Here is a 26,651-nt window from a genome sequence, read left to right as displayed (position 1 = left end):
CCACATACTCTTGTGAAAATCCTGTCATATTTCGCTCTCCGCGCGTTCCGCCATCTCTCATTCTGTCCACCTTTATTTAATGTGCGATTCAGCGCATGCGCGCGATGAGATTAAGATCCTTGTAATATAAATCCGTGATACAGGCGGTAGGTTTTGCCTACGTTGCCAAAAAGACAGTGACCATATTAATCTATAAAATGTTACACATTTGCATTGTTTTCTGCATCGTTATTGTGATTTAAATCTTACATGAAGCCTTTCTCGTCGTATTTCATACTATCGTATTTAAACAATACTATTTTGTATTTTAATAAACATGAAATAGAAGTTCTTTTATCGCAAAGAAATATTTATTACAGAAATAACTCAAATATTTAAGTTAAATTCCATGTATTGTACTTGAAAATAAAGGATACAGTGTGTTACCTTTCAGGTACGTGTTTACATAGTGTGCCATCAGGTCTTTTTGATCCGAATTCCATAAATATCCGAGTGTATATTAATTAATTACCATAAGCTTCATTTACACATTACATCGTATCCCTGTAAACAAACGAGCCGCAGAATGAACTCGCATCCTGTTATGTCACTTAATTTTATCCGACCAGATTTTTTAAGAGGGATAGTAAAGGGCATCGTGGATGAATGTGCAATTGAATAAGTTTTTTTGTGTGATTTCAGTGAGATTTATAATTATTATACAAACGACTCTTTGAAATCTCAACCCTTGATACCTGGACAATTAAGACACTTAGACCCCTTTAATTGACCAGACATTACGACCCCTTATTATGCATGAAGACATTACTTCAGTAAGAAAGTGATGTTTTTACAACTTTGATTTGATATAATAGATGATATTTGAATTTTAAATAATTTGTAAGAAATAAACTTTATGCATTATATCAAATGCTTTGAATCAGTCATTGGTGTTTGGAAAAGACCTGGTCACGAATATGATGTGACATCGACAGCGCATATCAAATGCTTCGGATCAGCCATTGCTCATGTCAAAATATAATAGTGGTCTCGTGTATCGATCATTCTGTTTAGGAAAATCTGATAACCAATTTCATGAAACACTTCGGGCGCTACGTCCTCTCGGTGTCACAAACTCAAACCCATAAAATCCAAATGAAATATATATTTTTCAATCCCAGCACATGTTCTTATCATATATATTATAAAAACTTAACATAAGCTGTTTTGAAAAAAATCGTATTTCAACGTCTAATATAATACACAAGATAAAAATGTTTGCCGGTGAATTTTCTTACACATACACCAAAATTAATTTGTATTTCATTCCATTTTTTCTCCACGATGATGATCAATTTTTTAACTACATCATCAATATAAACACACAACAGTCGCAATCAGCATCAGAGTTTTTACTGTTATACTCCATTTACAAAATATTTCGACAAACATTAAATGGGCTCCAAGCTTTGCTTTTTTCTAAAGCTTCGCGCTTTGAAGGTGAAAACAAGTCGGGTTATAGTCGGAGCCATTTGGTAATAGGTTGGTTCCCAAATTTCAAAGAATACAAAATCCCTTTACTTCTTTGCTGGTTGGAGAGATAACTCCGACAATACACCACATTATTTTTGGCAATTATCTTATTATATCTTTGTACACTTAAAATAGAAACCCATCGGTACAAAGTTCAGTTCAAAGACTTTACAATATACTACAAGAATTATTTATAGAATTAGAAACTTGAACCTTTTTAAGGTCCTGATTGAGCTTTCCAAAACATTGTCTTTTTATTCCATAACTGTAGATAAAGTCAACACTATAAATATAGCGAGAAATAGGGGCACACATTAATTTTTACAATTAGATTATCTTAGATCTATCTTTTGTTGATATTTCAACTGCTTTTCAACTGTTTCTTGGGTCAGTGGTCTGTGGACAAGTAATTTCTAACTGCCTTATGGTTGTATAGGAAAAAGAACGTTTTGTAGCATGTTTTTGTTTGCAAAAAGTTTGTGTTGTTTGTCACACTTTACCAAAAAAAAAAATAACCAAATTTGAAAATATTATCAAAATCTGTCCTGTTGCTCCTAAATAACTAGATGATTTTTCTTGAAAAAAAAAACAAAGTTAAAACAAAAAAGAATATCAAGTGTCAGGGTTATTTATTTGTCGGAGTTATCTCTTCAACCAGTATACATTATGGAAAATACTTTTCTTAAATCATTAACTAACTTAAAATATTTAATATAAAGCAACAAGGAATTGTAATTTATACTTTATTTACCAACAGAAGAATATCGGTTTTTAATTCATATGAAACATTCAAGACATCAACAAATGTTGACTTTGGTAATTTAAAAAAAAAACTTAAATACGAAAGACCTGTGGACTCATTTCAACTTCCTGCATTACCTGGTTCATTTTCACACATTCACTCTTTCCACTTCTATATAATTTCATGAATTCACGAATTCAACTTTATGAATTCACGATTTCAACTACACGAATTAACGATTTCATGAATTTATGTTTTGAACTTTACATTTTCAATTTCGTGAATTCACCATATCAACTTTGAGCATTCACGATTTAATCTTGAGTTCTTGAATATCGCGAAGTTCAAAACCAGAATGCATAAAATTTTATTCATGAAGTTAAAATTGTTATGTGCAATACATGAAGTTGAAATTGAGATTCCGTAATTTTGTAATCATGTATACGTTAAGTTGACAGCAATATAGAAAATATGAAATGAAAATAAAGGTAAAGGAAGAGAAGATGTTTGATAAAGTAGAGTAGTGAAAGAAATGTCAAACAGACCCTGTTCACCCCAGCTGCTTTTGTCTCAAAGAAGGATGGCTCTTCTATATTCTTTTTAGAGTACTGGAGGTTGAATGAGGTCATAGTTCAAGACGTTTTTCCCCAACATAATGATGACGATTGTCTTGATGCAATGGCAGGATCGAAATGGTTGAGTTCAATAGATCTGAGTAGCGTATTTTGGCAAATAGAAATGGAGGGGGAAGATAAGCTTGAAACGGCCTTTTCGACAAATAGCCAAGTATATGCAGCCTCGACCTCTCATGGACTGAGTCTGTAGACCACTGTCTGATTCACTTAGATACAAGTCTTTCAAAGACTTAGAGCAGTTAAAGTTAAAATTGAAATTCTTCTAAATTTTTATTCTTTCGAAATTCATCAAATTTTCTGAACCATATTTTAACGGAAACAAAGGAATCGAAACTGACAATGAAAAAGTTAAAACTGTAAAAATGGTATAGTAGGCTTTAAATATAACATGAAACAGGAAATTAATATTTTTTTTTCAGAAGGAACAAACTGTGTTTAAAATCTGTGATACGGAATTAAAAGGTAGAGAAATGACTTCTATACAAAATTCGAGTTTAACAAGTTTTAATGCATCATTTCTCAAGATCTATTCTTATTTCCATGCAAATTTTGAAAATACATTTAAAAGTGAGTATTGTAATGTGAACATTAAGTAAACGATATGAACACGTAACATACGACACTTACAATCAGCGTAATTAAGTATTTTCCTGCTTATTTTCAGAACATGTTTTTGATGTATGATTAAATAACTTTTCACCCAATCTCATAAATATTCATTTTATGCTCGTTGCGATTGGATTGGAAGAAAGAACATTTTTCAGCTCTTCATTGATATTTCGTGTGTTTAAACTATCGTATGGGTTATCTAACGTTGACTTTAATTAGCTTTCGAATTTAAACCATGAACTTATGTCACTGTACAGAGCGTCAAGTATCGACTTCGTTTTACAAGTTACGACTCTTCTGTCATTTTACTATACAGAATATAAATGATCACAAATTACACTAATATTACGCTTTAAAAGTCATTTCAATGTACAGAATAGATCAGAAAAACACAGAACGGAACGGGACAATAAGAATTTCAAAGCATACGAACAGATTCAATCAAACCGATATGGTGGATTTTCGTATAAATATTTTCTTTTGCTTCATTGCTTTTAAGTAACATCTAGAATGGATGGATGGCATCTTGATAATGAAATAAAATTATTCCACTGCTGACTAGATTCATTGTATGATTATTTAATAATCTTAGATGTACCTTAATATATAGTTTTTATTCTCTTTTTTTGTGTTCCAACGGGGGCGGCATTTAGATTTGCCCTTGTTCGTTTGTGCATTCGTCAGTGCGTCTGTTCTTATGTTGTGTCGTTTGTACCTCTAAAAGTACTTCTAGAGCAAACAAACTCTACAGGAACGTTGCTCAGCGTGTGGAGGTGTGCACTTAGGGTTTCGCCGGTGGAATTATTCAGTTTTGTCAGAGATATTGCCATTGACTTAATAAAAGTTTGTAATGTTCAACTTTTGTCGTCCGTACCTCGAAAAGTATTTACAGAAATTTTGGTCAGGATGTGTTGTAATGCACCTGGGGTTTGGGTGTGGAATTTGTTCATTAATTTAGAGTAATTGCCCTTGACTTAGTAAAGAATTGCATTTTTCACTTGTGTCGTACTTATCCCTCATGTGCAGACTCAATCAATCACACGTGTCCTTTAGACACATTTCTAGTTTACATAGACAAAGAAGGAAACAATGAACTAGTATTCAGATTTCTTGTTAGTACTTTGCATATTTGAAGAGGACCTTGATTGAAACAAATTTATGAAAAAAGGTTACAGTCTTACTTTTATGGTCACTTGCCCAGAAAATGAGTATGTTTTATTCTTATAGTTCAGTTTTAAAAAATTCTGCGATACTGATATTTTGCTTAATTTGAAATTATTCTTTGCAAAATCTCAAACAATTCTATGCGACAAACGTTTTTGCAATCCTTCATTGAAAAAACCCAACAGCTATTTTCGTCTAGAAAGGGGGATAACTGGAAGAAAATGTCTGTCATTACAATATTGCAATAACAGCTATATAATGGAATATGTTGCAAAGAATTTAGCAAATGTTGCACCATGTCAGCGAATAAGGTAATAATCACGAATTGAAATCAAGATATCGAAGTATTTATCAGCTAAACTGGGCAATAAATCACTTTAAAGGGCAGATTAGTCGAACAGTAGGATCGTAACCCCTTTTGTATGTTTCTCTTTAATCATACAAGATTTGAAAATGTTTTTTTCTATCTTTGCCGAAACTAAAGGTAACGTCTTGAAGTTTAAAAGGGAAGCAAATCATTCAATACGTTTCATTCATTACATGATACTTATTATCTCCCTTCGTGGATTTGTGCTATTATTCACTGCAGATTCTGCTTGAGTAAATTCTAAAATAGACATATTAACAGGCATTCTGAAGGATATAATGGATATTTGACTTCTTTATCATTCAAACGAAATAAATAAAAATAACGTAACACAGATGCTGTATTGTTTTGTTTTATTTTTCACCCATTCCATTGATAACACATTTAGTCATTTTAAATTAAAAAAACAAGTTGATTAAGAACATTATATTTCACTGATACATGTTCATGATAATTTTTTTATACCTTTTAGATAATATCAACTAAAAATAAAGGTTAGTGTTTGTTATTCAGCATAACTCTGTCTGCTCGGGCGCACGCCGGAAGTCGCCAGATTTCGACTCTAATAACACTAACCTATTTAGGGTGGTTGAAATTATAATTGGTTGTTTACACAATAAAGTTAAACGATCTTATTGGGCAAAATGTAATTTGAAACTCTGATACTAGTAGTTGAAGACATGCTTCTACCGTTTTTTAAACAAATTGCTGGCATAACAATACATGTTTTTTTAAGAGTGAAATGAATCCAACATCGATACGGTATAGTATCTCATCACAGATATCATTTCACTGTACAAACAAAGATTAAGATAAAAACACACTGCACACATTCAGTACGAAAGGGAGTAGACTCTCCACAGCATCAAACCTTGTGTCAGCCACAACACACTCGTTTTTATCCTTCAAATTTCACTTTGAAGACAGTAATTTTCATTTTTGACTCAAACGTTGGCTTAATCGTTGCTTTGTTTGGACATACCACGTGACATATGACTGTCATTCATCGCGTTTTGATTGATTCGACTTAAGAATGTACCATTCAAGACAGAAAATTGTTTCCTACATTGACTATATAAGGGACAGTTCGTCACATTCCATATGTGCTAACATTCAGGGAAAATACGTCTGTACGTTAATATCACTAATGCGAATGCATTTACTGATTCTTACTAAGTCTTCAACATCCAGGGTGAGTCATCTCACCTTAAGTACTAACTTTTTAGTCTCACTCACAGCAAACAGTATAAAAAGTAAATTTGTGTCTGTCAGTTTTTTGTTTGTTTTTGTTTGTCAAATGGATCATCCTTTTAAGAAGAAATAAGAAGGGATAAAATCATTATAAGCATTCATGAAAATATTTGTGAAATTGTGTAATAAAATGTCTTAAAGGAACTCCACCGAGACTCACAAGCTTAAAATCATTAAACTTGAAATCGTTACAAATATCAGCTTGGCACTTAAAACAAAATTTTATGCAAAGATAATTTAAAAATATATATAAATTCAAAATCGTATATGTGTGCTTTTAGCACTGAACATGCAATAATGTATTTTAAAGGTAGAATTAAATGTAAATTTAGTAATATGCTGACTTCCGTACCAGATACTAATTCACTTAAATTAATCCAATTTTCAAGAAAACAAAATCAGCAAAAGCTAGTTTATGTACATGTATATGGCTTTTTTCGAAACAGGTTCAAGATATCTAAAATTAAAAGATTTTAAGAAATAAAGAAAAAAAAATTCTGAGGCATATTGTGCCTGTTATGTAGCCGTCGGCGGTTGGTTCATAAATAAAGCTTTAGAGAATTAGTTTAAAGAAGATATGAGTGCCAGGAAAAGTGTAATAAATGTCATGGTCAAAGCTGCTGCTCCGCTGCTGCATGACGTCTGGACGTTGACTGTGTATGTAGCTGACCCAGTTAATGATGGGCTGTCATCATCAGCAGCATGTACGACAAGTGTATAGGTAGCTGTAGTAGCTCTTTCAAGGGTATTTCCAGTATTGACCTGAAGCTCAGCTGTGGCTATTTTGAAGTTGGTGTTAGTATCTCCAGCTAAAATATATTTTTCTCAGTAAAATAAATTAAATCTATCAAATTACTGTTTTCAAGGAAATTATAGTCCGTTTAAGTAAAACGTACTCGTGACTGATCATTATTCAATTTGCAAATTCGATTTTAAGCATTTAGAATTAACCGTTTAAAGATGAAATCAAAAGGGCTCATAATATCACGTCTAAAAATAAATGAAAACAAAGCAATTATACCTAAACACTGCGAAATTATCTCAATGGTAAATGTGAAAAGTTATAAGGGTAAATCAACCTGTTAAGCAACTACTCTTATCAAAAAAAGTTTCAGCAGCTTTGGGACATTTCAATATTTACTGCAGTAATTTGGATACCATTATAGGTTAATTCAGGTTAGCTATCTGCAACCACAACATACTATGCTACCAAAGCTGTACATGAAGATTTTGTTTAACATCGAGAAAAAATAAGTAATTACGATCGCCAAGAAACTTTCAATTTTCGTTACCGATATTTTCTCTTTTGTTTTTTGATGTTTTATTTTTGTTTTGCAACGTTACCACGGATGACTTTTTTATCAATTTATTTTTGTAATGGGCTCTAAAAGGATATGTAGAATCCCGGCATTAATATTGGATTCTTTACCAGCTTGCGTACAGGAGGTCAGATATTCTACTCAAGTGCCTGCCCATATAAAGCATGAAGTGGTTACTGAGGTCAATGTCCAACAGAAAGATTTGAAAATCACCATGGGACTTTTTACAGTGTGACTGTGGATATTGCATAAAACAAAACAAGAAAGTGAAGCGGTTAAATGACTTACAATTGATCGAGTAGGTAATGGTATCACCTGAGTCTTCATCAGTGGCAGAGAAAGTTGTGACACTTGTATCTGAAATGTGAAAAAACATAAATGAAACAAAGATTTAAAAATAATAAAACACAATTAAAGGGCATGGTTATAATGAGGCGAATATTATAAATGATTGACAAAAAAAATGATCTCTATGTTTTACATAATGGGTAATTGCCCAATTTCTCACTACCTGAAATGTAAGAAAATCTTTGAATCTTTTTTTTCTTTCACACCTTGCATAATCTACTACAATACTAGCCCATATAAAAAAGGAGTAGATAATTTATTCAACATGGTCATGCGTCATAACAGTGGTTCGGGAGAATCCCGGTATCCGTACGTACGCGCGGGATCGTAAATTAATTCTCACCTAATCATATCTCGGGCTAAAGTTTAAATCGATAAGATGTTCATTAAGATTTTTTATGATATGATTAATTAGGCATATCTTTTGGTGTAACAAATAAGTACAAAAATCAAAACCAAAGCAGTGTAAACGTTTCGTTCTATGTCTGATAATAATCCGGATGATCACAGATAGCGATATTGCCCTGTATAATCACGTATTACTAGAAAAAACAGAAAAAAAAGATGGATTCAAATTAATTTAAATTTCTGAAAATCAGACGGCTAACATATTATATTTTGCGCCTCATATGTCTAACATTGTGTTGATGTTTAAAGTTGAAGGGAGTGTATAATTCAAGAACAATGTTATCCCGAATTAAGTATCAACTGTGACTGATTTATTATAGAACAAAAACTAGGAAAATTTTACTGGGCCAAGATCAGATGAAAAACAAACAACAACTTAATATTTTAAAAGAAGGTATATCCCCTTGGCAGAAAAGCGAACTGTTTGTTTTCAGATAGGAACATTTTGAAGTGCAATTTCAATTTCTTTCAACTGTATAATGTTTTTCAGGAGGGAGTTTTAAATATTCCTAAGACTGTAGTTTTTTTCTATTATATTCTGTAGGCCTGCTACTTCAACCAAAATAGTGTGACCTTAATATTTTTTATGGATTGACCAAATTCTGAGTAAATCAGATACACCAGCGTCATACTTGTACGGGTTTTCTTGTTATTTCCAATAATATAAAAACTGACAGTTTTTTTAGCTAGATAAAATTTTAAAAACTAGTTTGAAAAGGGGATTACCTGCAGCTGAACCTTTGGGTCCCCGAAAACAGAAATTTTTTGTCTTTTTTCCGGCAAAGGGTGGGGGGGGTTTTTTCCATTAACAAAATTTACTGTGATTGTCACTTTTCCCGGGTGCGACAGCCCCACCATTTCTCGGGTTCGCTCTGAAATATTTGATGGGTGAAATAAATAAAGGTTGTCATTGAGAGTATCAATAAACGAAAACAAAACAAACCAAATTGTTTAGCAAACAAACAAACAAACAAACAAACAAACGGGTATCAAGATGTTCAAAGATTTGAACGAGCACTTGTACAAAAAAACCAACAAAATATCATTCTTCTTAACAAAATAAACAACAACAACAACAACAAAAAACCCTCAAAACAAACCCACATGTTGTGCTTACTAAATGATAACTATGATGAAGTTTAAGTACTGTTTTAGTGTAAGCAAAGTATACAAAGGATCTAATGATAAGAGAGGGAACATAATCCGGGACAACCTCCAGCCGCATAGGACCACCTGAAAGGTACCCTGTAAGGTATCGTACTGAAATAACGCAATATTACGGAAGCTGGCTAAACGCGTCGGACGCGGAGAGTGTAAATCAAGTATCAAGATTTAGTGCAATAGATAAATAGATTCGAACAATCTTTGTATAATGAAGGATGTGATGGATGGAGAGTATTGACTGGAGCAGATAAAAAATGGAAGGAAAACTGGTCTTTTTAAACAGTTCCATTTATATATTGATAAACACGAGAAAAAGGACACTTAAATTATCTTGTTAAGATATGATAAGAATTACAAGTATTATGCTAACAATAAGTACCATTGTTTAAAAGAACTCCACTGAGGCGTAAGAAACACTTTTGAACCCTTGTATTCACGGCAGATCACGTCATATAACAAAATCATTGTCTTGCAAGGCTATACAATCAAATGTGTAACATGTCTTGCTTTTATCAGCACTTGCTTATTCCTATCACAATGCCTTTCTTGGGAGCCTATGTATTTCAATTTGTGTCTTTCTGGCGATAACAGGAATATACTTTATTTTTGCATTTTGAAATACCAGTAAGATAATTTTATTTACCAAGACAATATATTTTTACATTAAATATACTGACTTCTAAAAATTAGCCACATTTTAGTTATCACTATCCACGTGTTATTTAGTATTAAACATAGTTGACTTTTTGGTTGAAAGCGTTCACTCTGGTTATTTGTTATTTAAATTTAAACACGTTAATTAGTTGATTTTTTTTAATCATAACAGTGCACTGATTACGCATGATGTACAGATTCTCGAAAAAAGAGTTTTTTCTCTCATAATGCCAATACACCTACATGTATTGTGTTAAAGTTGCTTTATACATATTCCTATAGCCTATTATAGCATTCGGCACGATATGGCCAATTATGTGTTGACGTGCCGTAAAATCAGAACAAACAAACAAACCTTAATGGAACTCCACACAAGCCTACGATAATAAAATGTTTATTTCTTTCAGAGATCAATTGGGACACTTAGAACCGAAATAAGTGCAAACGATAGAAGTAAGAAATATATACTCGAAAATGAATTGAAAATTGTTTTTTTTTTGTCATTATAAGCCCGATTCGAGTGAAAAGCGTTGCAACGCTTTTCAATTTTGAGTCATTTTTCACAAGTTGAAAAGTTATTCAGGAAAAAAGGAATGAGCAATCGATCTGAAATTTTGAAATCTGAAAGCTCTTTATCAAATAGAACATTTATCCGCAATAATTATTTTGAGGACAGTCATGTCAAAAACATCAGTGGAATGGAAATGATTTTTTTTGTAAATTGAAAATAATAACCTGGTGGTTGTTTTGAAATGAAAACCTTACAAGACTGGTTTAACGCCTTTATGTCAACATAATAGTTCAATGCATAATTCCATAAAAGAACAACCTTCCGCCGCATAAAATAATCCTCCCATTTTATAACTAAGACATATTCAGGGAATAAAATATAACGTCTCTTTAGAATTAAAAAAAAAGTTTCATATGATACATGTAGTAACTTAGTAAGTTAAAAAAATATGACAACATAAGATAATAATGATACAATTACGTAACAAAACAGATTTAAGAATCAATCAATATAATCAAATCTGAGTGAAGGGTAAACCTAGATATTGTGTTTCGATCTGTTATAAAAATATACATGCATTAAAGTTGGTTACAATTAATTTGTAATAAAACAAACAAGCTGTAGGAATCATACTTTTATTACGCTTGTATATTGTGAAAACCCTATAGTTACTTACTCCACTTCAACTGTATGACTGGTGGCAGTTTCATAATCTAGGGCAGTGGTTAACGTCAACTCTCCACTAGATGTGTCCAAAGAAAAGGGCGTGTTCGTTGATACCAACGCGTAACCAGTAATTGCAGCATCACCCGTAGCCTCAAATGTTACTATGACTGCATTGAGAGCTGTATTCTCATCTTTGGCGATGTCGGTCGCAGCACCACCACCACCAGTTATGCCACCTGGAGTATTCCAGCCAGTAACTGCTGCATCTGTTATAAATGTTTATAGTGTCAGGGTAAAATATATATTTTCTGTCATAACATTTTTTTAATATTTTATTGGTGTTTTTGTGTAGGACCAGCTTAATGTTAGTGAAAAAAAAACGTAAATGAATGTTTCCTAAAAAACAACAACAAAACAACAAAAAAACAAACAAAAAACATGTTTTTCGTAAAGTTTATCTTCGTGAGTATCTTATTGTTCAAATACGCGGTTTCAAATACAAATTTATCCCTTAAATACTATATGTTTGTATAACTCATGAGGATGAGAGGGTTCGAGACTTTATTTAAAAAAGAATACAATAAAAAATAAAAAGTTTGGACAGAAAAAAAATTGATCCGTCAATCGCATCTTCTCGGCCCTTTCCGTCAAACTTCGGACTAGGACTTCGAACACTATACATATGTAGTAAGAATACACCGAACGGATATTGTATTTCGGTTTGACCTACGGAAAGAAACAAACCATGTAAACAATAAGTATTTTAATGCTAGGAGTTTTTAACTTCGTTTATTCCAATATATCGAATAAAAGTCCACCTAAATTAAGTAAATTGATAAATATTACATATAAAGTTACTAGTACACCATTTTAAATTAATAAAAATGGCCTTGCACAGAGCTTGATGTGACGTCATATACGTTAAACAAACATAGTAGTGTAAAGACACGCTAAATGTTTCCATCACACCATAGGCCCGTCAATGAAAAATCATTATTTTTCACTTAAAACAATCTCTATTTTTGGTTTGTGACAAATAGCATATTAAATTCGTATAGGTTCATTACTTAATTTATTGAAATCGTTGAATAAAATTAAATTTGCTCGCTAGAGGCCCGTATGATATAATTTTATTAAACTCGTTTAATAAATTCAGTATTGAATCTCCACTCATTCAATATCCATTGTATAATGACACTTATATATTTCTTTTGCTCTTCCATAGGTATGGGTAGCTATCACAATTGTGACGTGTTGTTTTTCTTCTTGTGCTTTATGTTGGTCTATGGCTTTATAATAATTTACAATGTTTAATGCAATCATTCGGCACGGAACTTTTTTGTATCACACAAATTAAGATATAAAAGGATAACAATTTCACTTCTTGCTTGTAAAATAACATATCTTAAATGATAAAAACATTCCTTTCCTATTAAGATCACCACATAGTCATTTTGACTTTCAACCATATAGATATTTTATTTCAGAGAAGTAAATGCAAAACTTGAAATCGTTAACTTAGTCTTTTAAAAGCGGCAGAGTATGTCTTTAAATTGTAATGTTACTTTAATTACAAAGGCCCATCATGACTCGAGAAATTTATAATTTTTAATTCTTCGGATATGTCAAACATGTGTTTAATAGTGTTTAATAAATGGCGTAAGGGCATGTTAGATGTTTAACAACTGAAGTAAGTAGCACTGGCCATGCATTTATGTGTCATTAAGTAATATTTAAACACTGTAATGTTTTGACTTCCATTTAAAATATGTTAGAGCTTTAATTGCAAACGATAGTCAATGTATCTTGCAAATGAGTATTACTTTAAAAACTGTAACAAGATATCCCCCAAAAAAGTTTTTTTTGAGAAATAAAATAGGTAGCATTTCTGGGACATCATGACTCGAGAAATTTATAGTTTTTTAATTATTCGGATATGTCAAACATGTGTTTAATAGTGTTTAATAAATCGCGTAAGGGCATGTTATTTGTTTAACAACTGAAGTAAGTAGCACTGGCCATGCATTTATGTGTCATTAAGTAATATTTAAAGACTGTAATGTTTTGACTTCCATTTAAAATACTATAGAGCTTTAGTTGCAAAAGATAGTCAATGTATCTGGCAATTGAGTATTTCTTTAAAAACTGTAACAAGATATAAAAAAAAGGTTTTTTTTGAGAATCAGGTAGCATTTCTGGGGGCATAATGGGTCTGTAAATGACGGATTCAAAGCCTTATGAAAAGTGATATATCACCGGAATGACGAATGCTTGTTCATAGGTGTATAAATTGTTCTTTATTTTCTTCTTTATGTTAACAATTTTATTTAAATAAATCATTTTTAAATATAAAATACCAAAATAAATAAATAAATAAAGTTATTAATAAAAATAAACAAAAGAGACAACAACAACACAAAAAAAAACCAAAAATTAACTACAACAAACAGCAACAACAACAAATATACTATATGGAAATCGTTACTTATTTACTCTTGCCTTTACAATAACGTTTTTTTTTTATATCCTTTGCTATTTTAAACTTTTTAATATCGCAATTTAGTTTTTATTAAAATAGGACAAACAAAATATAGTAACAGTTCAAATGATGTCAATAAATAAATAAATAAATAAATAAATAGATAAATTAAAGAGAGGGTGTAAATTTTATTATATTTTCGTATAAATGATAATAGAGTTATTTTAAATTTCGAATTTAGGAGATGCATATCTACAAAGGAAAATAGCGCTGAATGTGAAATTATTTGTAATATAAGACGAGAAATGTGCTTTGACCTTCACGCAAAAAATTAAAGCACTTTAACTGTACTTAATACCAGAACAGAACAGAACAAATATTTTATTTGACTTAAGCATTACAAGCCCCATCGTCGTTAACATTGAAAAAAGACCAACACGTAAATGATGCATCATTTAATGAGTATATTTTTCGCAAGTATAAACAAGACAGCAATATTGCAAATTTGAAAACAACAACAACAACATATAAATAAATAAATATAAAATAAATATGAATAACTATTAATAAATATCAATAAATAAATAAAAAATAAAATAAAAAACTTTGATCATTTTTAGGTTCAATAGGCCTTTAAACACTTATGTCACAAAACTTTGAAACAGTTTTTCTATCAGCAAGTTAAGCATTTGCAAACTGTTTTCAGTTGTTCTAAAATACTTGACTATACATTAATTACAAATTTACATTTCATCTCTATTTATTAATTAGTTTTTATTTTACAAAACCTAAATCTCTGTTATTTAAAATAAAAAGAAAATATTCCATGTGTGTATCAGTGTGCATTTTGTTTCTAATTCTCAACTTAAAGTTATCTTTGCTTTATTTAATTTGTGTTTTATTTTATAAAAAAAAATATATAAACTTACCCCCAAAATTGAAAAGACAAGCAACCAGCACTACAGCAGTGATATCAAAACGCAACATCTTTTTCTTCCTTTCCTGTTCACCTGTTCAACGAAGTTAATTATTGCAAAATTGTTAAACACTTTGGCTCATGTCTGATTCTTTCGCCTTTTTATACGATTCTCCTGCCGTTTCCATAGCTTGGTTTCCGAAATACATAGAAACGACACTTAGAGTGTGCGTGCAATAGTGATTGCGACCCTCACCTCTTTACTTAGCCAAAACGTGACAGTACATGATTGAATAAAAGATGTTCGTTACAGATTGTTTTATACAATACCATTGGTTGAAAGCCAGTTATGTCTTTTCATAGAGATACAAGTTAAAACCCAAAATTTTTTTGAATGTTGAAATTTACTTGTTGATAGAGATAGGACCAAGGTCAATATGATGTATAATTTCCGTGCATAGTACCATTAGATAAAAACGGTTAAATTTAGTTAATTTTGATGTTTTAAACGGTAAAAAAGCCTCTCTCCCCAAGAAATAAAATTTTTTTTTTAATTGGGTTTTCATTATTTGGGCAAAAAATGGATCCCTGTTTAGCCCTCTTATTTGGCTCAATAAAATTTCATACTAATACATTTTTGATAAGAAAAAATTGAAATTTTAAATATTTTTTGCATAAAAAAATCATTTAAATTTTTTTTATTTTCCTTTTTTTATATTCAAATACCCCTTTTATCATCGTAGATCAAAGATATTATGATTTTATGCGTTTGTTGTTTTGTTTAAATGTTGCTTTTAAAGCTCGGGAAATGTTGTTTTTCTTGAATATCTTTTAATTTTTGGTTCCAAAAATTAAGTAATTGGCGAATTACCATAACCATCTTTTTCTTCAGTTGCATTTTTTGCAATTAGTACAGTCTGGAAGTCAAAATACTACTTTATATTTAAATATACTACTTTATATTATACTACTTTATATTATACTACTTTATAATTATACTGTATTTAGTAACGTTTTAAAATATGTTTAAAGTAGTAGTTTTGGTATTTTTAGTTTTTTCTAGTTTCGTAAGAATCATATAATTTGATTAAAAAAAAAAAAAAAAAAAAAAAAAAAAAAAAAAAAAAAAAAAACAACAACAACAACAATTTCAAAAAACAACAAGAAAAGGCAAACAGCAATGGAGGTTCTGTAGGTACTTATTTTAGTAATTATCGTAATTTCATCTAAGTGCCCCCCCCCGCCCACTTTGTGGCTTGTGTTGCTTTTAAAGGGTTGAGGCATCAGAACTGTAGCGCCGTTTACCCTGGCGTGATCGCAAGAGGCGACTACATAGTTCGAATGCACTGGAGTCTATGCATATTTTAGCTCCAGCAGGTGAGGTGGTTTTGGCCCCTGGTGTTGCTTAAAGTTTATAACAGATTGGGCTCGTTTCGGGTAATTTAGACTAAATGTGTTGGTGACCGTAATATACATCAAACCCACACTCATATCAGTGCGTTAATCAAACGACTTAAGTAAGAGTAATGCATGTATCGTAAAAGAGCTGCTTTACTAAAAAGCTGACGGTATAAGATGTCGGTCATTTTAAAAATAATTTTTTTAGTAAAAACTTGGTACACTTTAATTAATTAGAGTTATCTTTTCCAAACTTTTACAAAAACATGAGTTAGATTTGATCACATATGGACGAATAATTTTAGAATTTAAATCAGTGAAAGTCACTCCTCTTATATCCGTCACTTTAACTTTAAGACAAAGTTCAAAAAAAATCTGTTTTTTTTTTTCAATTACGTAACGCGTCGTTTACTAGAAAAAACAATTGGACAGCCGTCTTATCAACGATTCTACACTAGTTGACTTAGATGTCATTTAAAGCGAACATTTTGTAAATAAAAAGGATATCAGGTGAACAGATAAAGCTATTCAAGCCATAATATAAACATTTTGCATAACATTTGTACATGAAATAGTAACACATGAAATTATTTATTTTTTACGTACTTTATCAATACCGACTTGAAACGTAAAATTATCATTTGTAGGTAAAACAATCGTTTGTAATATTTTCTCAAAATAAGAAACTTATTTCTTTGGCAACAACAAAATATATTTTTACAGTTTAAAAACAATTCGCTCAATGAATTGCAGAACGTTTTATCAATTTCTATTTTTTTATTATCATGGTTTTAGTGGAAATAAATTTTTCTTTGCACTATAGTATAATTATGCATGATTTGTTTTTATCAAATGCTTTGTAATTAATCACTAAGGCGTGTTTGCCTTCGTGCTTGTATTACTGCGCATTTGAACTCAAAACGTTTTTTTCTACAACAATGCACTCAAAAGTGGTATTATTTTCTAAAGAAAGTTCTTTAAAGCAGCATGACTCCAGATTAATGTTTATTTTCATGAAAATTTTGTTTTTTGTTGTAAAGTAATCAAAAGGAAGCATTTTGCATATTATCAATGGCACTTACAACTCACGATTATTACATAAGTGGTCAACATATGCACAAATTGTTCTTAATGCGTTAGTAACTCATTTGGAGACATGCTGCTTTAACAGCTACTGCAGTTCCTTCAACTCTCACCTTAGGCTGTTTAATAGCTTTTTCTTTTTTCGACAGGAGGCCGTCTTTTTTCGGTTGGCCTTCATGTAAAAATTTCATTGGTCATTAAAAAAATACAATCTGAAATCTCGGAATCTGATTGATCATTGTAAAATTAGTAAAAAAATTAACGTAACAACATGGTAAAGGCATCTACATTTTAATTGATCTAAAGGAGTTCTGGAAACGAAATACTACATTCATATATAAGCTATTTTACTTTCATGTAACATTTCAGATACTTAAGTTCTACCATGCCTGCTCCTACAAATTATAATTTCTTTCTAACCATGCATTTTCCTACAGATTATTTTACATTGCTTTAATGAGTTATAAATTTTGCCAAACATTAACGAAACCACTACTTACAATACCCTCCACGAAACCACTACTAACAATTACGCCTACCATTTCTGTTCACTCATGCGCATGAAAATAGCAAAAAACACACAAGTAGACGAACTTTGACGGTATTATCCGTAGTTTATACGAAATGCATACAAAGTTAATAAATTTCATGTATTTTACATATTAACAAAGTATTAATATAACTGCTAACGATTTAATGGTTTGTTTAGCAAAGCAAGTTTTGACTAGAAAGCTTACTTTTGGTTCTTTTTTTTCGGATTTAGGTTTCTTTTATTATTTCCAAAGGTGTTGCAAATCTGTAGATTCGGGTATTTCGTATCAACAAAACGCTGTCTATTTAAATTTTGATTTGATTAAACTTCAATTACTTAAATGTTTTTCTTTGAGATAAAACGACATTAACAATAATAAAAATAAAAGAACATGACATTGAGAACATTAAACTGAGATGAAAAAATGAGTAAGAAATAAATTGTTTTGTTCTTAGATCTCATTTACCTTTTCTTTACTCTTAAAGAATTTACTTCAGACTAAACGTTCTGCTTCTATTTCTATTCAGAATACTTTGTATGTGCCAACATATGCATAAAATCTTGATATTTCAAGCACTTAAACTACAAATTCAATATTAGGCTGAATATCATAATCCTTATGATTGTATTTACATGTTTGATAAGATATGATATGCAAATAAACCAGTTTTAGTTCATCGGCTGAGTATCTTTTTTAAAGATACTTCTGTTTCTCATTATCGTTTAACTTTTACATCATACAATGTTTTTGGCATGCTTTTATTCTTGCCTATAACGGTATATCTGAAGAGAGATGTTTTTATTAAAACGTTATATTTTTGATTGCTTAATGAGTAAATAAATGTATTTAAAAGTAAACACGATAGAAGGGTCTTGAATCAATAACAAAAATATCTGTAGCTTAGAGAACAATTTCACAGTTTTTGTTCTAATATTAGCTTGTATTTTTCAATATGGCCGCACGCTTAGAATGCTCATGAATCGGTTCATTTGCCAAATGTCCAAAACTCATTTTTTTAGAACATACCAATCTCTAGAACATAAATATTTTAATGGATAAATATTTTTACAACTTAAAAGTAAATTTTAAGAATTTACTTTGTAATAATTGGTTCAGAATAAATATATTATCTAAGTTAAAATAAATATGTTATTATCTTTTCATTCATTTTTTTACAGATATTTTTTTGCAACACTTAACACGCCATAAATATGTACTACAGTTCTTTGATTTAACAGATATTTACATGCTAAAGCATGTTTCTTTGAGCGGAACGTTCTTCAGCTATTCTCGGTGTCTAATATTTCATAAACACAATATCAGTATGAAGACATCTATAATTCAAAAAAATAAAGTATCTTGTTGCTGCTTAAGTGTGCAAAATGAGTAACGGCTTTGTTGAACGTTTAACAAGGCATACTTATTATATAATATGATTTTGAATTAGACGTAGATTTTACTGCGGACTGACACGATTTATTTTGCGAGTCGTTAATAAAAATACAAGGTTATAAAACATTCACACACACCAGCGTAACACGCCTGTACCCGTTTTAAATTTCTAACCTTGTTGCAAAAAAAATATTTACATTTTCTTCAAATGGAATGATAATGTTTTTTTTTATATCCGTATACAAATAATGGACTGCAGTATTGTCTTATATTATGTAATGCGAGTAAATTACCGAGACTTAACAAGATAAAACGCATAGGTAAAAAAGCATCGGTGTAAGTTGCCTGCTGCATGAATTTGGACAATTTAATCCATCTATTTACAATATAACTGAAATTACAATTTCGTTATATTGGAATTTAATAAATGTTTTTTTTTCTTTTCTTTTTTTTAAATTTTGCATATTTCTTCTGCGATAATTGGGAAAGTACGGGGGGGACCTAATGGCAGGACTTTCAAAAACTTAAGTAGTCGCCATTTTATTTGGTTGAATAAAGGAGCATTTAAGGCATTCAAAGAGAAGAGAAGAGAGAGAGAAAAAAAAGCTCATGTATGCACGTGTACAATCTGTGACATATTACAGGCAATTTTACAGCTTTAACCCGTGCGTAAAACCTCGTTTAACGCCAAATACAGTCTTTTTTCTCTTTTTTTTTGCCCCGCCATGAAAAAAAGTAAGCGGGCTCAAAGTGTTTCCCCTATTCTAACGTGCGTGTGTGTGTTCAAAAACGTTGTCCCATCAATGACTCTGTCATCAAGAAATTAAAAAAGCACTTGGCATCAATGTGTAGCTTGATAAGTCTTTGTGTCATGTACAACATGACCCTAACTGCAAGGCCAAGGTCACTCTACTAAGCATAAGGTCAGCAGTTTTGAAATAACTCGTCGCACATGTGTAACGTATTGTGATAATAGGTCATGCGCAAGACCTTGACCAATAGCTTGTAGGTAAAAAAATAAACTCTTAGAGGTAAAAAGGGCCAAAAGATGAGAAAAATTTTTTCCGGTTTTGTCGGGGGAAAGTGCCCCTTTTTTTTGGGGGGGGTTTAAAGGGGGGGGCCCGGGGTCCCCCTTTCCATGGGGCCAAAAAAATTTTTATTTTTGGGAGGGGGCAAAAAATGCCCCCGGGGTTCGATTATGGGGTAACTTTAACCCAAACCCGGTTTAAAAAGTTTTTTGACTCATAAAATTTCCCCCTTGAAAAAAGTTGCAAACTTGAAATAAATTTTTAAAGGGAAAAAAATAAAAGGCAAAATGGGTTGTTTTTTGGGCCCAATTTTTGAAAATTTTCCCCTCTTTTCCCCAGGGGAAAAAGGGAAATTTACGACTAAGAAATGTCCGGTAACGATTAAGGCAATGAATCCAGCCAACATTTGTGCCAAGTTTGATTAGTATTGAAGAATTTTTCATAGTTTCATAGCAGTTTGAACTTGTAACAGGAAGCTTTTCAGTAAAAACGGCCATTTTTCACAATATGCTCATTAGGGAAAGGGTTTAAGCCATCTTTGCTGCAGTTGATGAAATAAGCAGAGTAAAGGGGGGGGGGGGTGGGGGCAGATAAATTTAGGCTTATACAATTAATAAAGAAAAACAGTAATATATCCCGAATGGAAAACATTGTACCTTAAAACGTAATGAAAATATTTGAAGGTAAATACTTAATCCATAACATCACGACAATATGGCCGTTATCTTCATGATTCAATCCACACACACACCCCACTAGTTTAAAAAATCAATTGTGACCAACACATACTAGCTTAATATTCCATCTCAACTAATGTAACCAATTATATAAAGTATTTTTTCATTTATAGGAAAAAACATTTTAATTGCTACAAAACACTTATTTGAACAAAAACAAACGTTCATTTTTGGTGATTATTCTAAATAATTAAAATCGGCATCGCAAAAAATATGTGATATATATTCGTTAAATATTTTATTTGAATAATTTGAATATTATTTTTCAATCATTAGCTATTTTTACAGGCGTCTTAAAAAACAAAGAAATCAAAAAAGTAATTTACGGCAAAATTTCCAAGTATTGTACATGTATTCTGATAAGGGGATCTTTTATATCAATTATGTATATGGAGATTTTCTTGCATTTTACCAATTTCAGTGCAATTTAAGTGATTTCTGTTGAGAAATTGCTACCAAGAATTATTTTTAAATTAAACATGATTAAGTTTCCGATTTTTATGTTCATAATTTTACGTTCTAATTTTCTGTACGTAAAATACGCAACATGTGCGTGAAATGGGCGCACTGAGTCATGCAAAACTTTGCCTTTTCCCCTTAACATGCGTTTTAATATTGCAATGCCTTTGTCAAATTAAGGCTTGAAAATCGTTTTTTATTTCATTTCATTTATCATTTTGATCATTTCCAAAATATCTACATACTGATTTGTCGATGGGTTCGCCTTAAGTGTCAAAAACTATAATATATTGGTTCTCTTAGGATTTTAAAATTATTTTTATTTTATATTTACTTGTATTGTTATTTAAACGATTACAGACTACCCGGAATGAGAGAAATTTGTCAGTATATTTTATTGGAAGTGAGTTTGTTTTATGCGTGGAAGTCGTAAAAAAACTTAACTTTCACAAAATATAAAGCATTATGTTTTTGTTGCAAGAACATTTAATTTCGTTAACATAGGTACAACATTCAATGTTAATAAATAACATAGACATCTATGTTAAAAATCTAAAAAACAAACAAACGACGCGACCATACGTTTAAATGAAAACATCTCAATTTTACTAATTTAAAAATCTGATAAATCATCTAAAAAATTTTAAACACTTGAAATCTAGTCGTCTCGTTATGTTAAACTGCTGCTTTGCTTAAATGAATATAATATTAACTTGATTCAGATGGGGACGACTTTGCTTTGTTTCAGATTGGATAGTTAGTATAAAATACAAACCTTGGGATGACATCAAAGTAGATATTATCATCCATTACATAAAGAATCTATTCTAGTAATTCTAAAAATAGGTTTAAAAATCGGTCACCAAAACCAAAGTTAAAGGTTCACGATCTTCTCTGGAGCCTTCTCTGGTAGATGTTTATCATTCCACGAGGAGTATTCGTCTTAAAAGATTTCTTGCTATTGTTAGTGATAAGATTGATGCTATATCAATCGCGCAAAATGCTATGACCTCGTCTGACAAAAAGTATCGGGATACAAAAATATTTGTATAAATTAAGATTGAAAAAGCAAATTAACCAAAATTTCAACATTATCTTACATTTAAACGTGCACATTACCAATGCATTGACTATATTCACAATGATTTTTATAAAGATTTGTTTGCTATTTGTTCTTTTTTTAAATATGGCACTAGTTTTAGCGTGCCGAAGTTCGTTTATAGCGCCATTATGCATAGCATTTTATCAATTAAATGCAAACAAATGATTAATTGCAAGATAATTTTCTGTAAAAATTGATTTAAAAATTGGGGTTTCTAGGCCGCAGGGGAAATGACGGGGAAAATTTGCACTAACCACACCCTCGGAAATGGTATTTGAAACCAATTTAAAAAGGCACAATATAGATTTTGAAATTTTTGGGAATGCCCTTTGGGTAAAATTTTTTAAAAAATTTTTTTAAAAAACCCTCTTAATAGATTTTTACCATCTAGTGAAGTTCGGATGTTTGTTTGCATAGATATTGAAATAATTGTCTTTACAAATTGACTTGTTATGACATATTTTATCACTTAACATAATGGGACTGTATTTTATATCAGTTTAAATATTGTTAACCTATATTGAGTTACATCCTGTATTAACAAGTAATTAATCCACTCCTAATCAAAGATAGCCTCATGACAAATATTACTATAAAGATACACACTTTTTGAAAATCTATATTTTTCACCTTTTAATAGGGATTTTCTTTATTAAAGGTGTCTCTGTTTGCAGATTTTACAGTTAATGTGATTTATTTTTTATGTGCAATGTTTTTGCATATTTATGCCCGTTATATAACAGACCATAGTTTTAATTGTAAAATATGTAAAACATCTTAAGTCTCTTGTAATTCTACTCAAGAAATGGATACGTACAATGTTAAATTTATATTTTATGTTGAAATATATGTACTTGTGCACTAATGAGACTATGATACATTGATAGATAAATAAGTAAAAATAAAAAGATAAATAAATAAGTAAATAAATAAACAAATAAATAAATAAATAAATAAATAAAACAATAAATAAATAAATAAAAAAGATATTGATTGATTGATTAATTAATTGATTGATTTATAATAATTCCTATGTATGTGATGCATTGAACGAGCTCCTACCTATCCACAATTAACACGCGGGAGTTTTTAATTTTTCTTTCTGTTCACACAATGCGGCGTATGGTGATTTTCTTTTCGAGATCAAAATGGTGACGGATTTATTTAGATCAAGGGGCCCAAACTTCTTGGGGGGGGAAACATTCCTCTGACGTCTCCCTACTACGGACCATCAACAAAGGGTTTAAATCTAAAGGAATTTCCAAGTTCCCGCTTATCGCCGGGGACGGGACCGTAGCAACAATGTCAAGTGCAAAATTAAGTATAGTTATAAAGATTGCGCTCTTTTGGTTCTTTAAGGATATGATTTCCGGACACTAGCGAAGCATATCTTTCTTTCAAATAACGTTGAAAACATTTTTAGTTACATTTTGCAACAAAACCATTGTGACAATTTTGCCAATGTTAGTACTTAATGCAATGTGCAAAAAACTTTAAAGTCACGACGAAGCTATGCAAGGCTGTTGCCAAAACGAATAACGCAGTTAATAAAAAGATACTGGTTGCGCAATATAATTAAGGGAAATGCCATAGATAACAGAGAAAGAATGAATTTTTTTATTTATTTCAAAATTTTAATAAAGACTTAATATGATATTGTTTTTCATTATCCTTTTTTCATTGAAAACAAATTTATATATGCATATAAAAACAATATAATACATAAGACAGACTATTACATTTTGTCCATAATTGCACTATGGGTTCATTAGAATTAGGTAGTATACATGCTACTGTCCATATCTGGTTGACAGAAATGAAATAGGTGTGTGAAACAGATGATACTCTTAAATTCTTTTGGTGTTTGCTTCTTGCTGATCAGTCTATCTCTCATTTTCTAGTGTTACGATATTTGTCTTTTATATAAATGGTGAAATATTCAATGACACTTCCCTTTCTGAAGGTATCTTCCTTAATGTAAACCCTTTATCACCCATCACATCATCACCAGTTTCAAAAAGTTCAATTAGATCTCAACATCTGACATGCATCAATGTAACAATGACAAACAAATGCAAACGTTTGCATGTTCCTTTTGTTATTTAAATACAAACTCAGCTGAGTTGCAGGGTCTTTACATCTTTTTGGTCTCCCTCCAGTTCGAAACTCATGAAGCCTTTAAATATAATTTTCTTCTGTGTTCTGTAGACCCATAAGATGTTGATGGGTTGGCAATTGGTATTTGTTGCATTATCTTCTTCATCTTCATTCATGGACAATGCTGAAATATGTATAGTATACCAAAACATATTATTCATTCAGTATCAGTGAGAATTTAAATAGCAAATACATTATTAAACATAAATAAGCATTATATTATATGCAGTTAAATGAAATGATGAATATAGGAGTTAAATCAGTGACTTTATCATAAAATTTACATATCAATGAGCATTTCTTTGGTGAAAGAATTTTTCTTATAAGTGGCCTTCTTAGAGTTGTTTGTTCAACCAAATTAAACACTGATGGAATAGAACCATTTTTAAGTGGAGTCCAGTTGTAATCCTCAGTTTAAAATGTTTGGAACACACCACAGTAGATGCAGTGACCCTAAAATATACAACATATATTTATAAAAAGGAATGATATGGTAAATATTAATCAGCTTCAACCTCTATTTGTAACATATATTTGAACTGATAATAATTTACAATTAACAAGTTTCAATTGTTATAACTGTTAGATTAAAAGCAAGCATTTCTCTCATTACTTTATTCTAAATTTACAAAATCTGTATTTTTACAAAAATATTATTCTGTTCATATATTGGTCAAAGTTTACAAAATATTATTTTAAGGTGCTTACCTTTAACAATCACCCTTTACCCTTCTTATCTTAGAAAGTTAGTCATCCATAATTTGTTGTTTTTTTTTAAATCTTTATCCTTTGGAATATGGTAAATCATATTTACCATCAGAATAGCACATAGGCACACAAAAATGATAATTAGAACTTTTCTTTATTAACACCAGACATTGTGGCTATATAGTGAGATAAGAGTGGTCAGTGTGTTTACATTCGTGTCATTTAAACCGTTATTTCGTTCTGGTTCTGGAATTCCAGGTATGCATATAATTTGAAAAGGGTCTATATGACACGAGAAGATTGAAAATTATTCAGGTACACCAAATTTGAAAAATCATGAAGTAATATGTACGTTATTGTAGTTAAAGATGTCAACGAAACAAAACGTTGCCATCAATACGCTAGTCGAGTCAACAGTTTCACGAATGATAATAAACATTTCATGCAAGTATTTTTGATGAGGTATAAAGTATATTTGTAACAGTAACCGTATGCGGTAATTCATTTCTTCCAGTTTGGCGTACAATAAAAAATATCGGTCCACTTACTTATCGCAGTGCTCATTTCAGCCACCAAATTGCACAATTCTGCGTTACTATTGCACATTCCTGCGTTTCTAGATATACACAACACAAACAAGAACAAAATTACACCTTTACCATTAAAATGATGATTTATTAAAATGTTATTATAATCAAGGGGAGCGGTGGGCTAGTGGTTAAGGTGTCTGCCTCTCAACCCAGAGATCATGGGTTCGAGCCCTACTCGGGTCACGACCATGTTTCTTCATACGACACCAGTACTGGTTCTAGGAAGCGGACTCGAAATTGATTAATATAAGTTGCAAGAACTTGCTTCGCAATCGAGCTTAAACAAATATGTTAAAACCAATTAAAATGTTATAAAATAATCTTAATTTTAAAACCGGGCCCCTTTAAAATTTTTTTTTCCTTAAAAAGGGGGCTTTGATTTTTCCCTAATAAGTTGTGAAAAAATTTGTTTTTCATGGCCGCGAACTCAAAAATTTTCCGGATTAACACTGTCCATTGAGGTCCGCACCTGCTGTCACATTTCGGGACCTTCCGTTTCATGCCAATCTCCCCGCATGTCTTGTTCTTGGTATGTGGGTGGTAACCGTTAGAAAGGAACAACAACCGCAACAACAGCATTAAGGCATCTGTCTTCTTTTAAATCGACCATCTGTATATCCTTTCGAGTTAAGCAAGGTAGGTCAGCGAATCATCCCTGATACTTAGGATGCTATTTCCTTGACCTGACGCTTGTCCTCACTGTAAAGTGCTCGCCTTGA

At 31.1% G+C, this 26,651-nt stretch overlaps 2 protein-coding genes across 2 annotated transcripts in view; both read right to left on the bottom strand.

Moving 5' to 3' along the window:
• Window positions 1–5,367: 5,367 nt before the first annotated feature.
• The window catches only part of LOC132733091 (protocadherin beta-8-like), a 136,586-nt gene continuing 115,302 nt past the window's right edge, over window positions 5,368–26,651 (bottom strand). The window contains exons 4-5 of the mRNA XM_060719687.1: window positions 7,888–7,956; window positions 5,368–7,089 (exon numbers count right to left, since the gene is read on the bottom strand). Coding sequence (XP_060575670.1) covers window positions 6,842–7,089; window positions 7,888–7,956 — 317 coding nt within the window. The 3' untranslated portion in view covers window positions 5,368–6,841. The remainder of the gene's footprint in view (window positions 7,090–7,887; window positions 7,957–26,651) is intronic.
• Window positions 11,335–14,980, bottom strand: LOC132733095 (uncharacterized). The gene is made up of 2 exons (XM_060719692.1): window positions 14,759–14,980; window positions 11,335–11,616 (listed from the first exon to the last, which is right to left on the bottom strand). Exons 1-2 carry the CDS (start codon window positions 14,814–14,816, stop codon window positions 11,357–11,359), a joined length of 318 nt encoding a protein of 105 aa, XP_060575675.1. The 5' UTR covers window positions 14,817–14,980; the 3' UTR covers window positions 11,335–11,356.

Source organism: Ruditapes philippinarum, unplaced genomic scaffold (genome assembly GCF_026571515.1).
Source record: "Ruditapes philippinarum isolate M1 unplaced genomic scaffold, ASM2657151v2 ctg3625_1_1_1_1, whole genome shotgun sequence".
Lineage (NCBI taxonomy): Eukaryota > Metazoa > Mollusca > Bivalvia > Venerida > Veneridae > Ruditapes > Ruditapes philippinarum.
The sequence above is the reverse complement of the archived record's forward strand: the minus strand, read 5'-3'. Positions and strand labels throughout refer to the sequence as shown.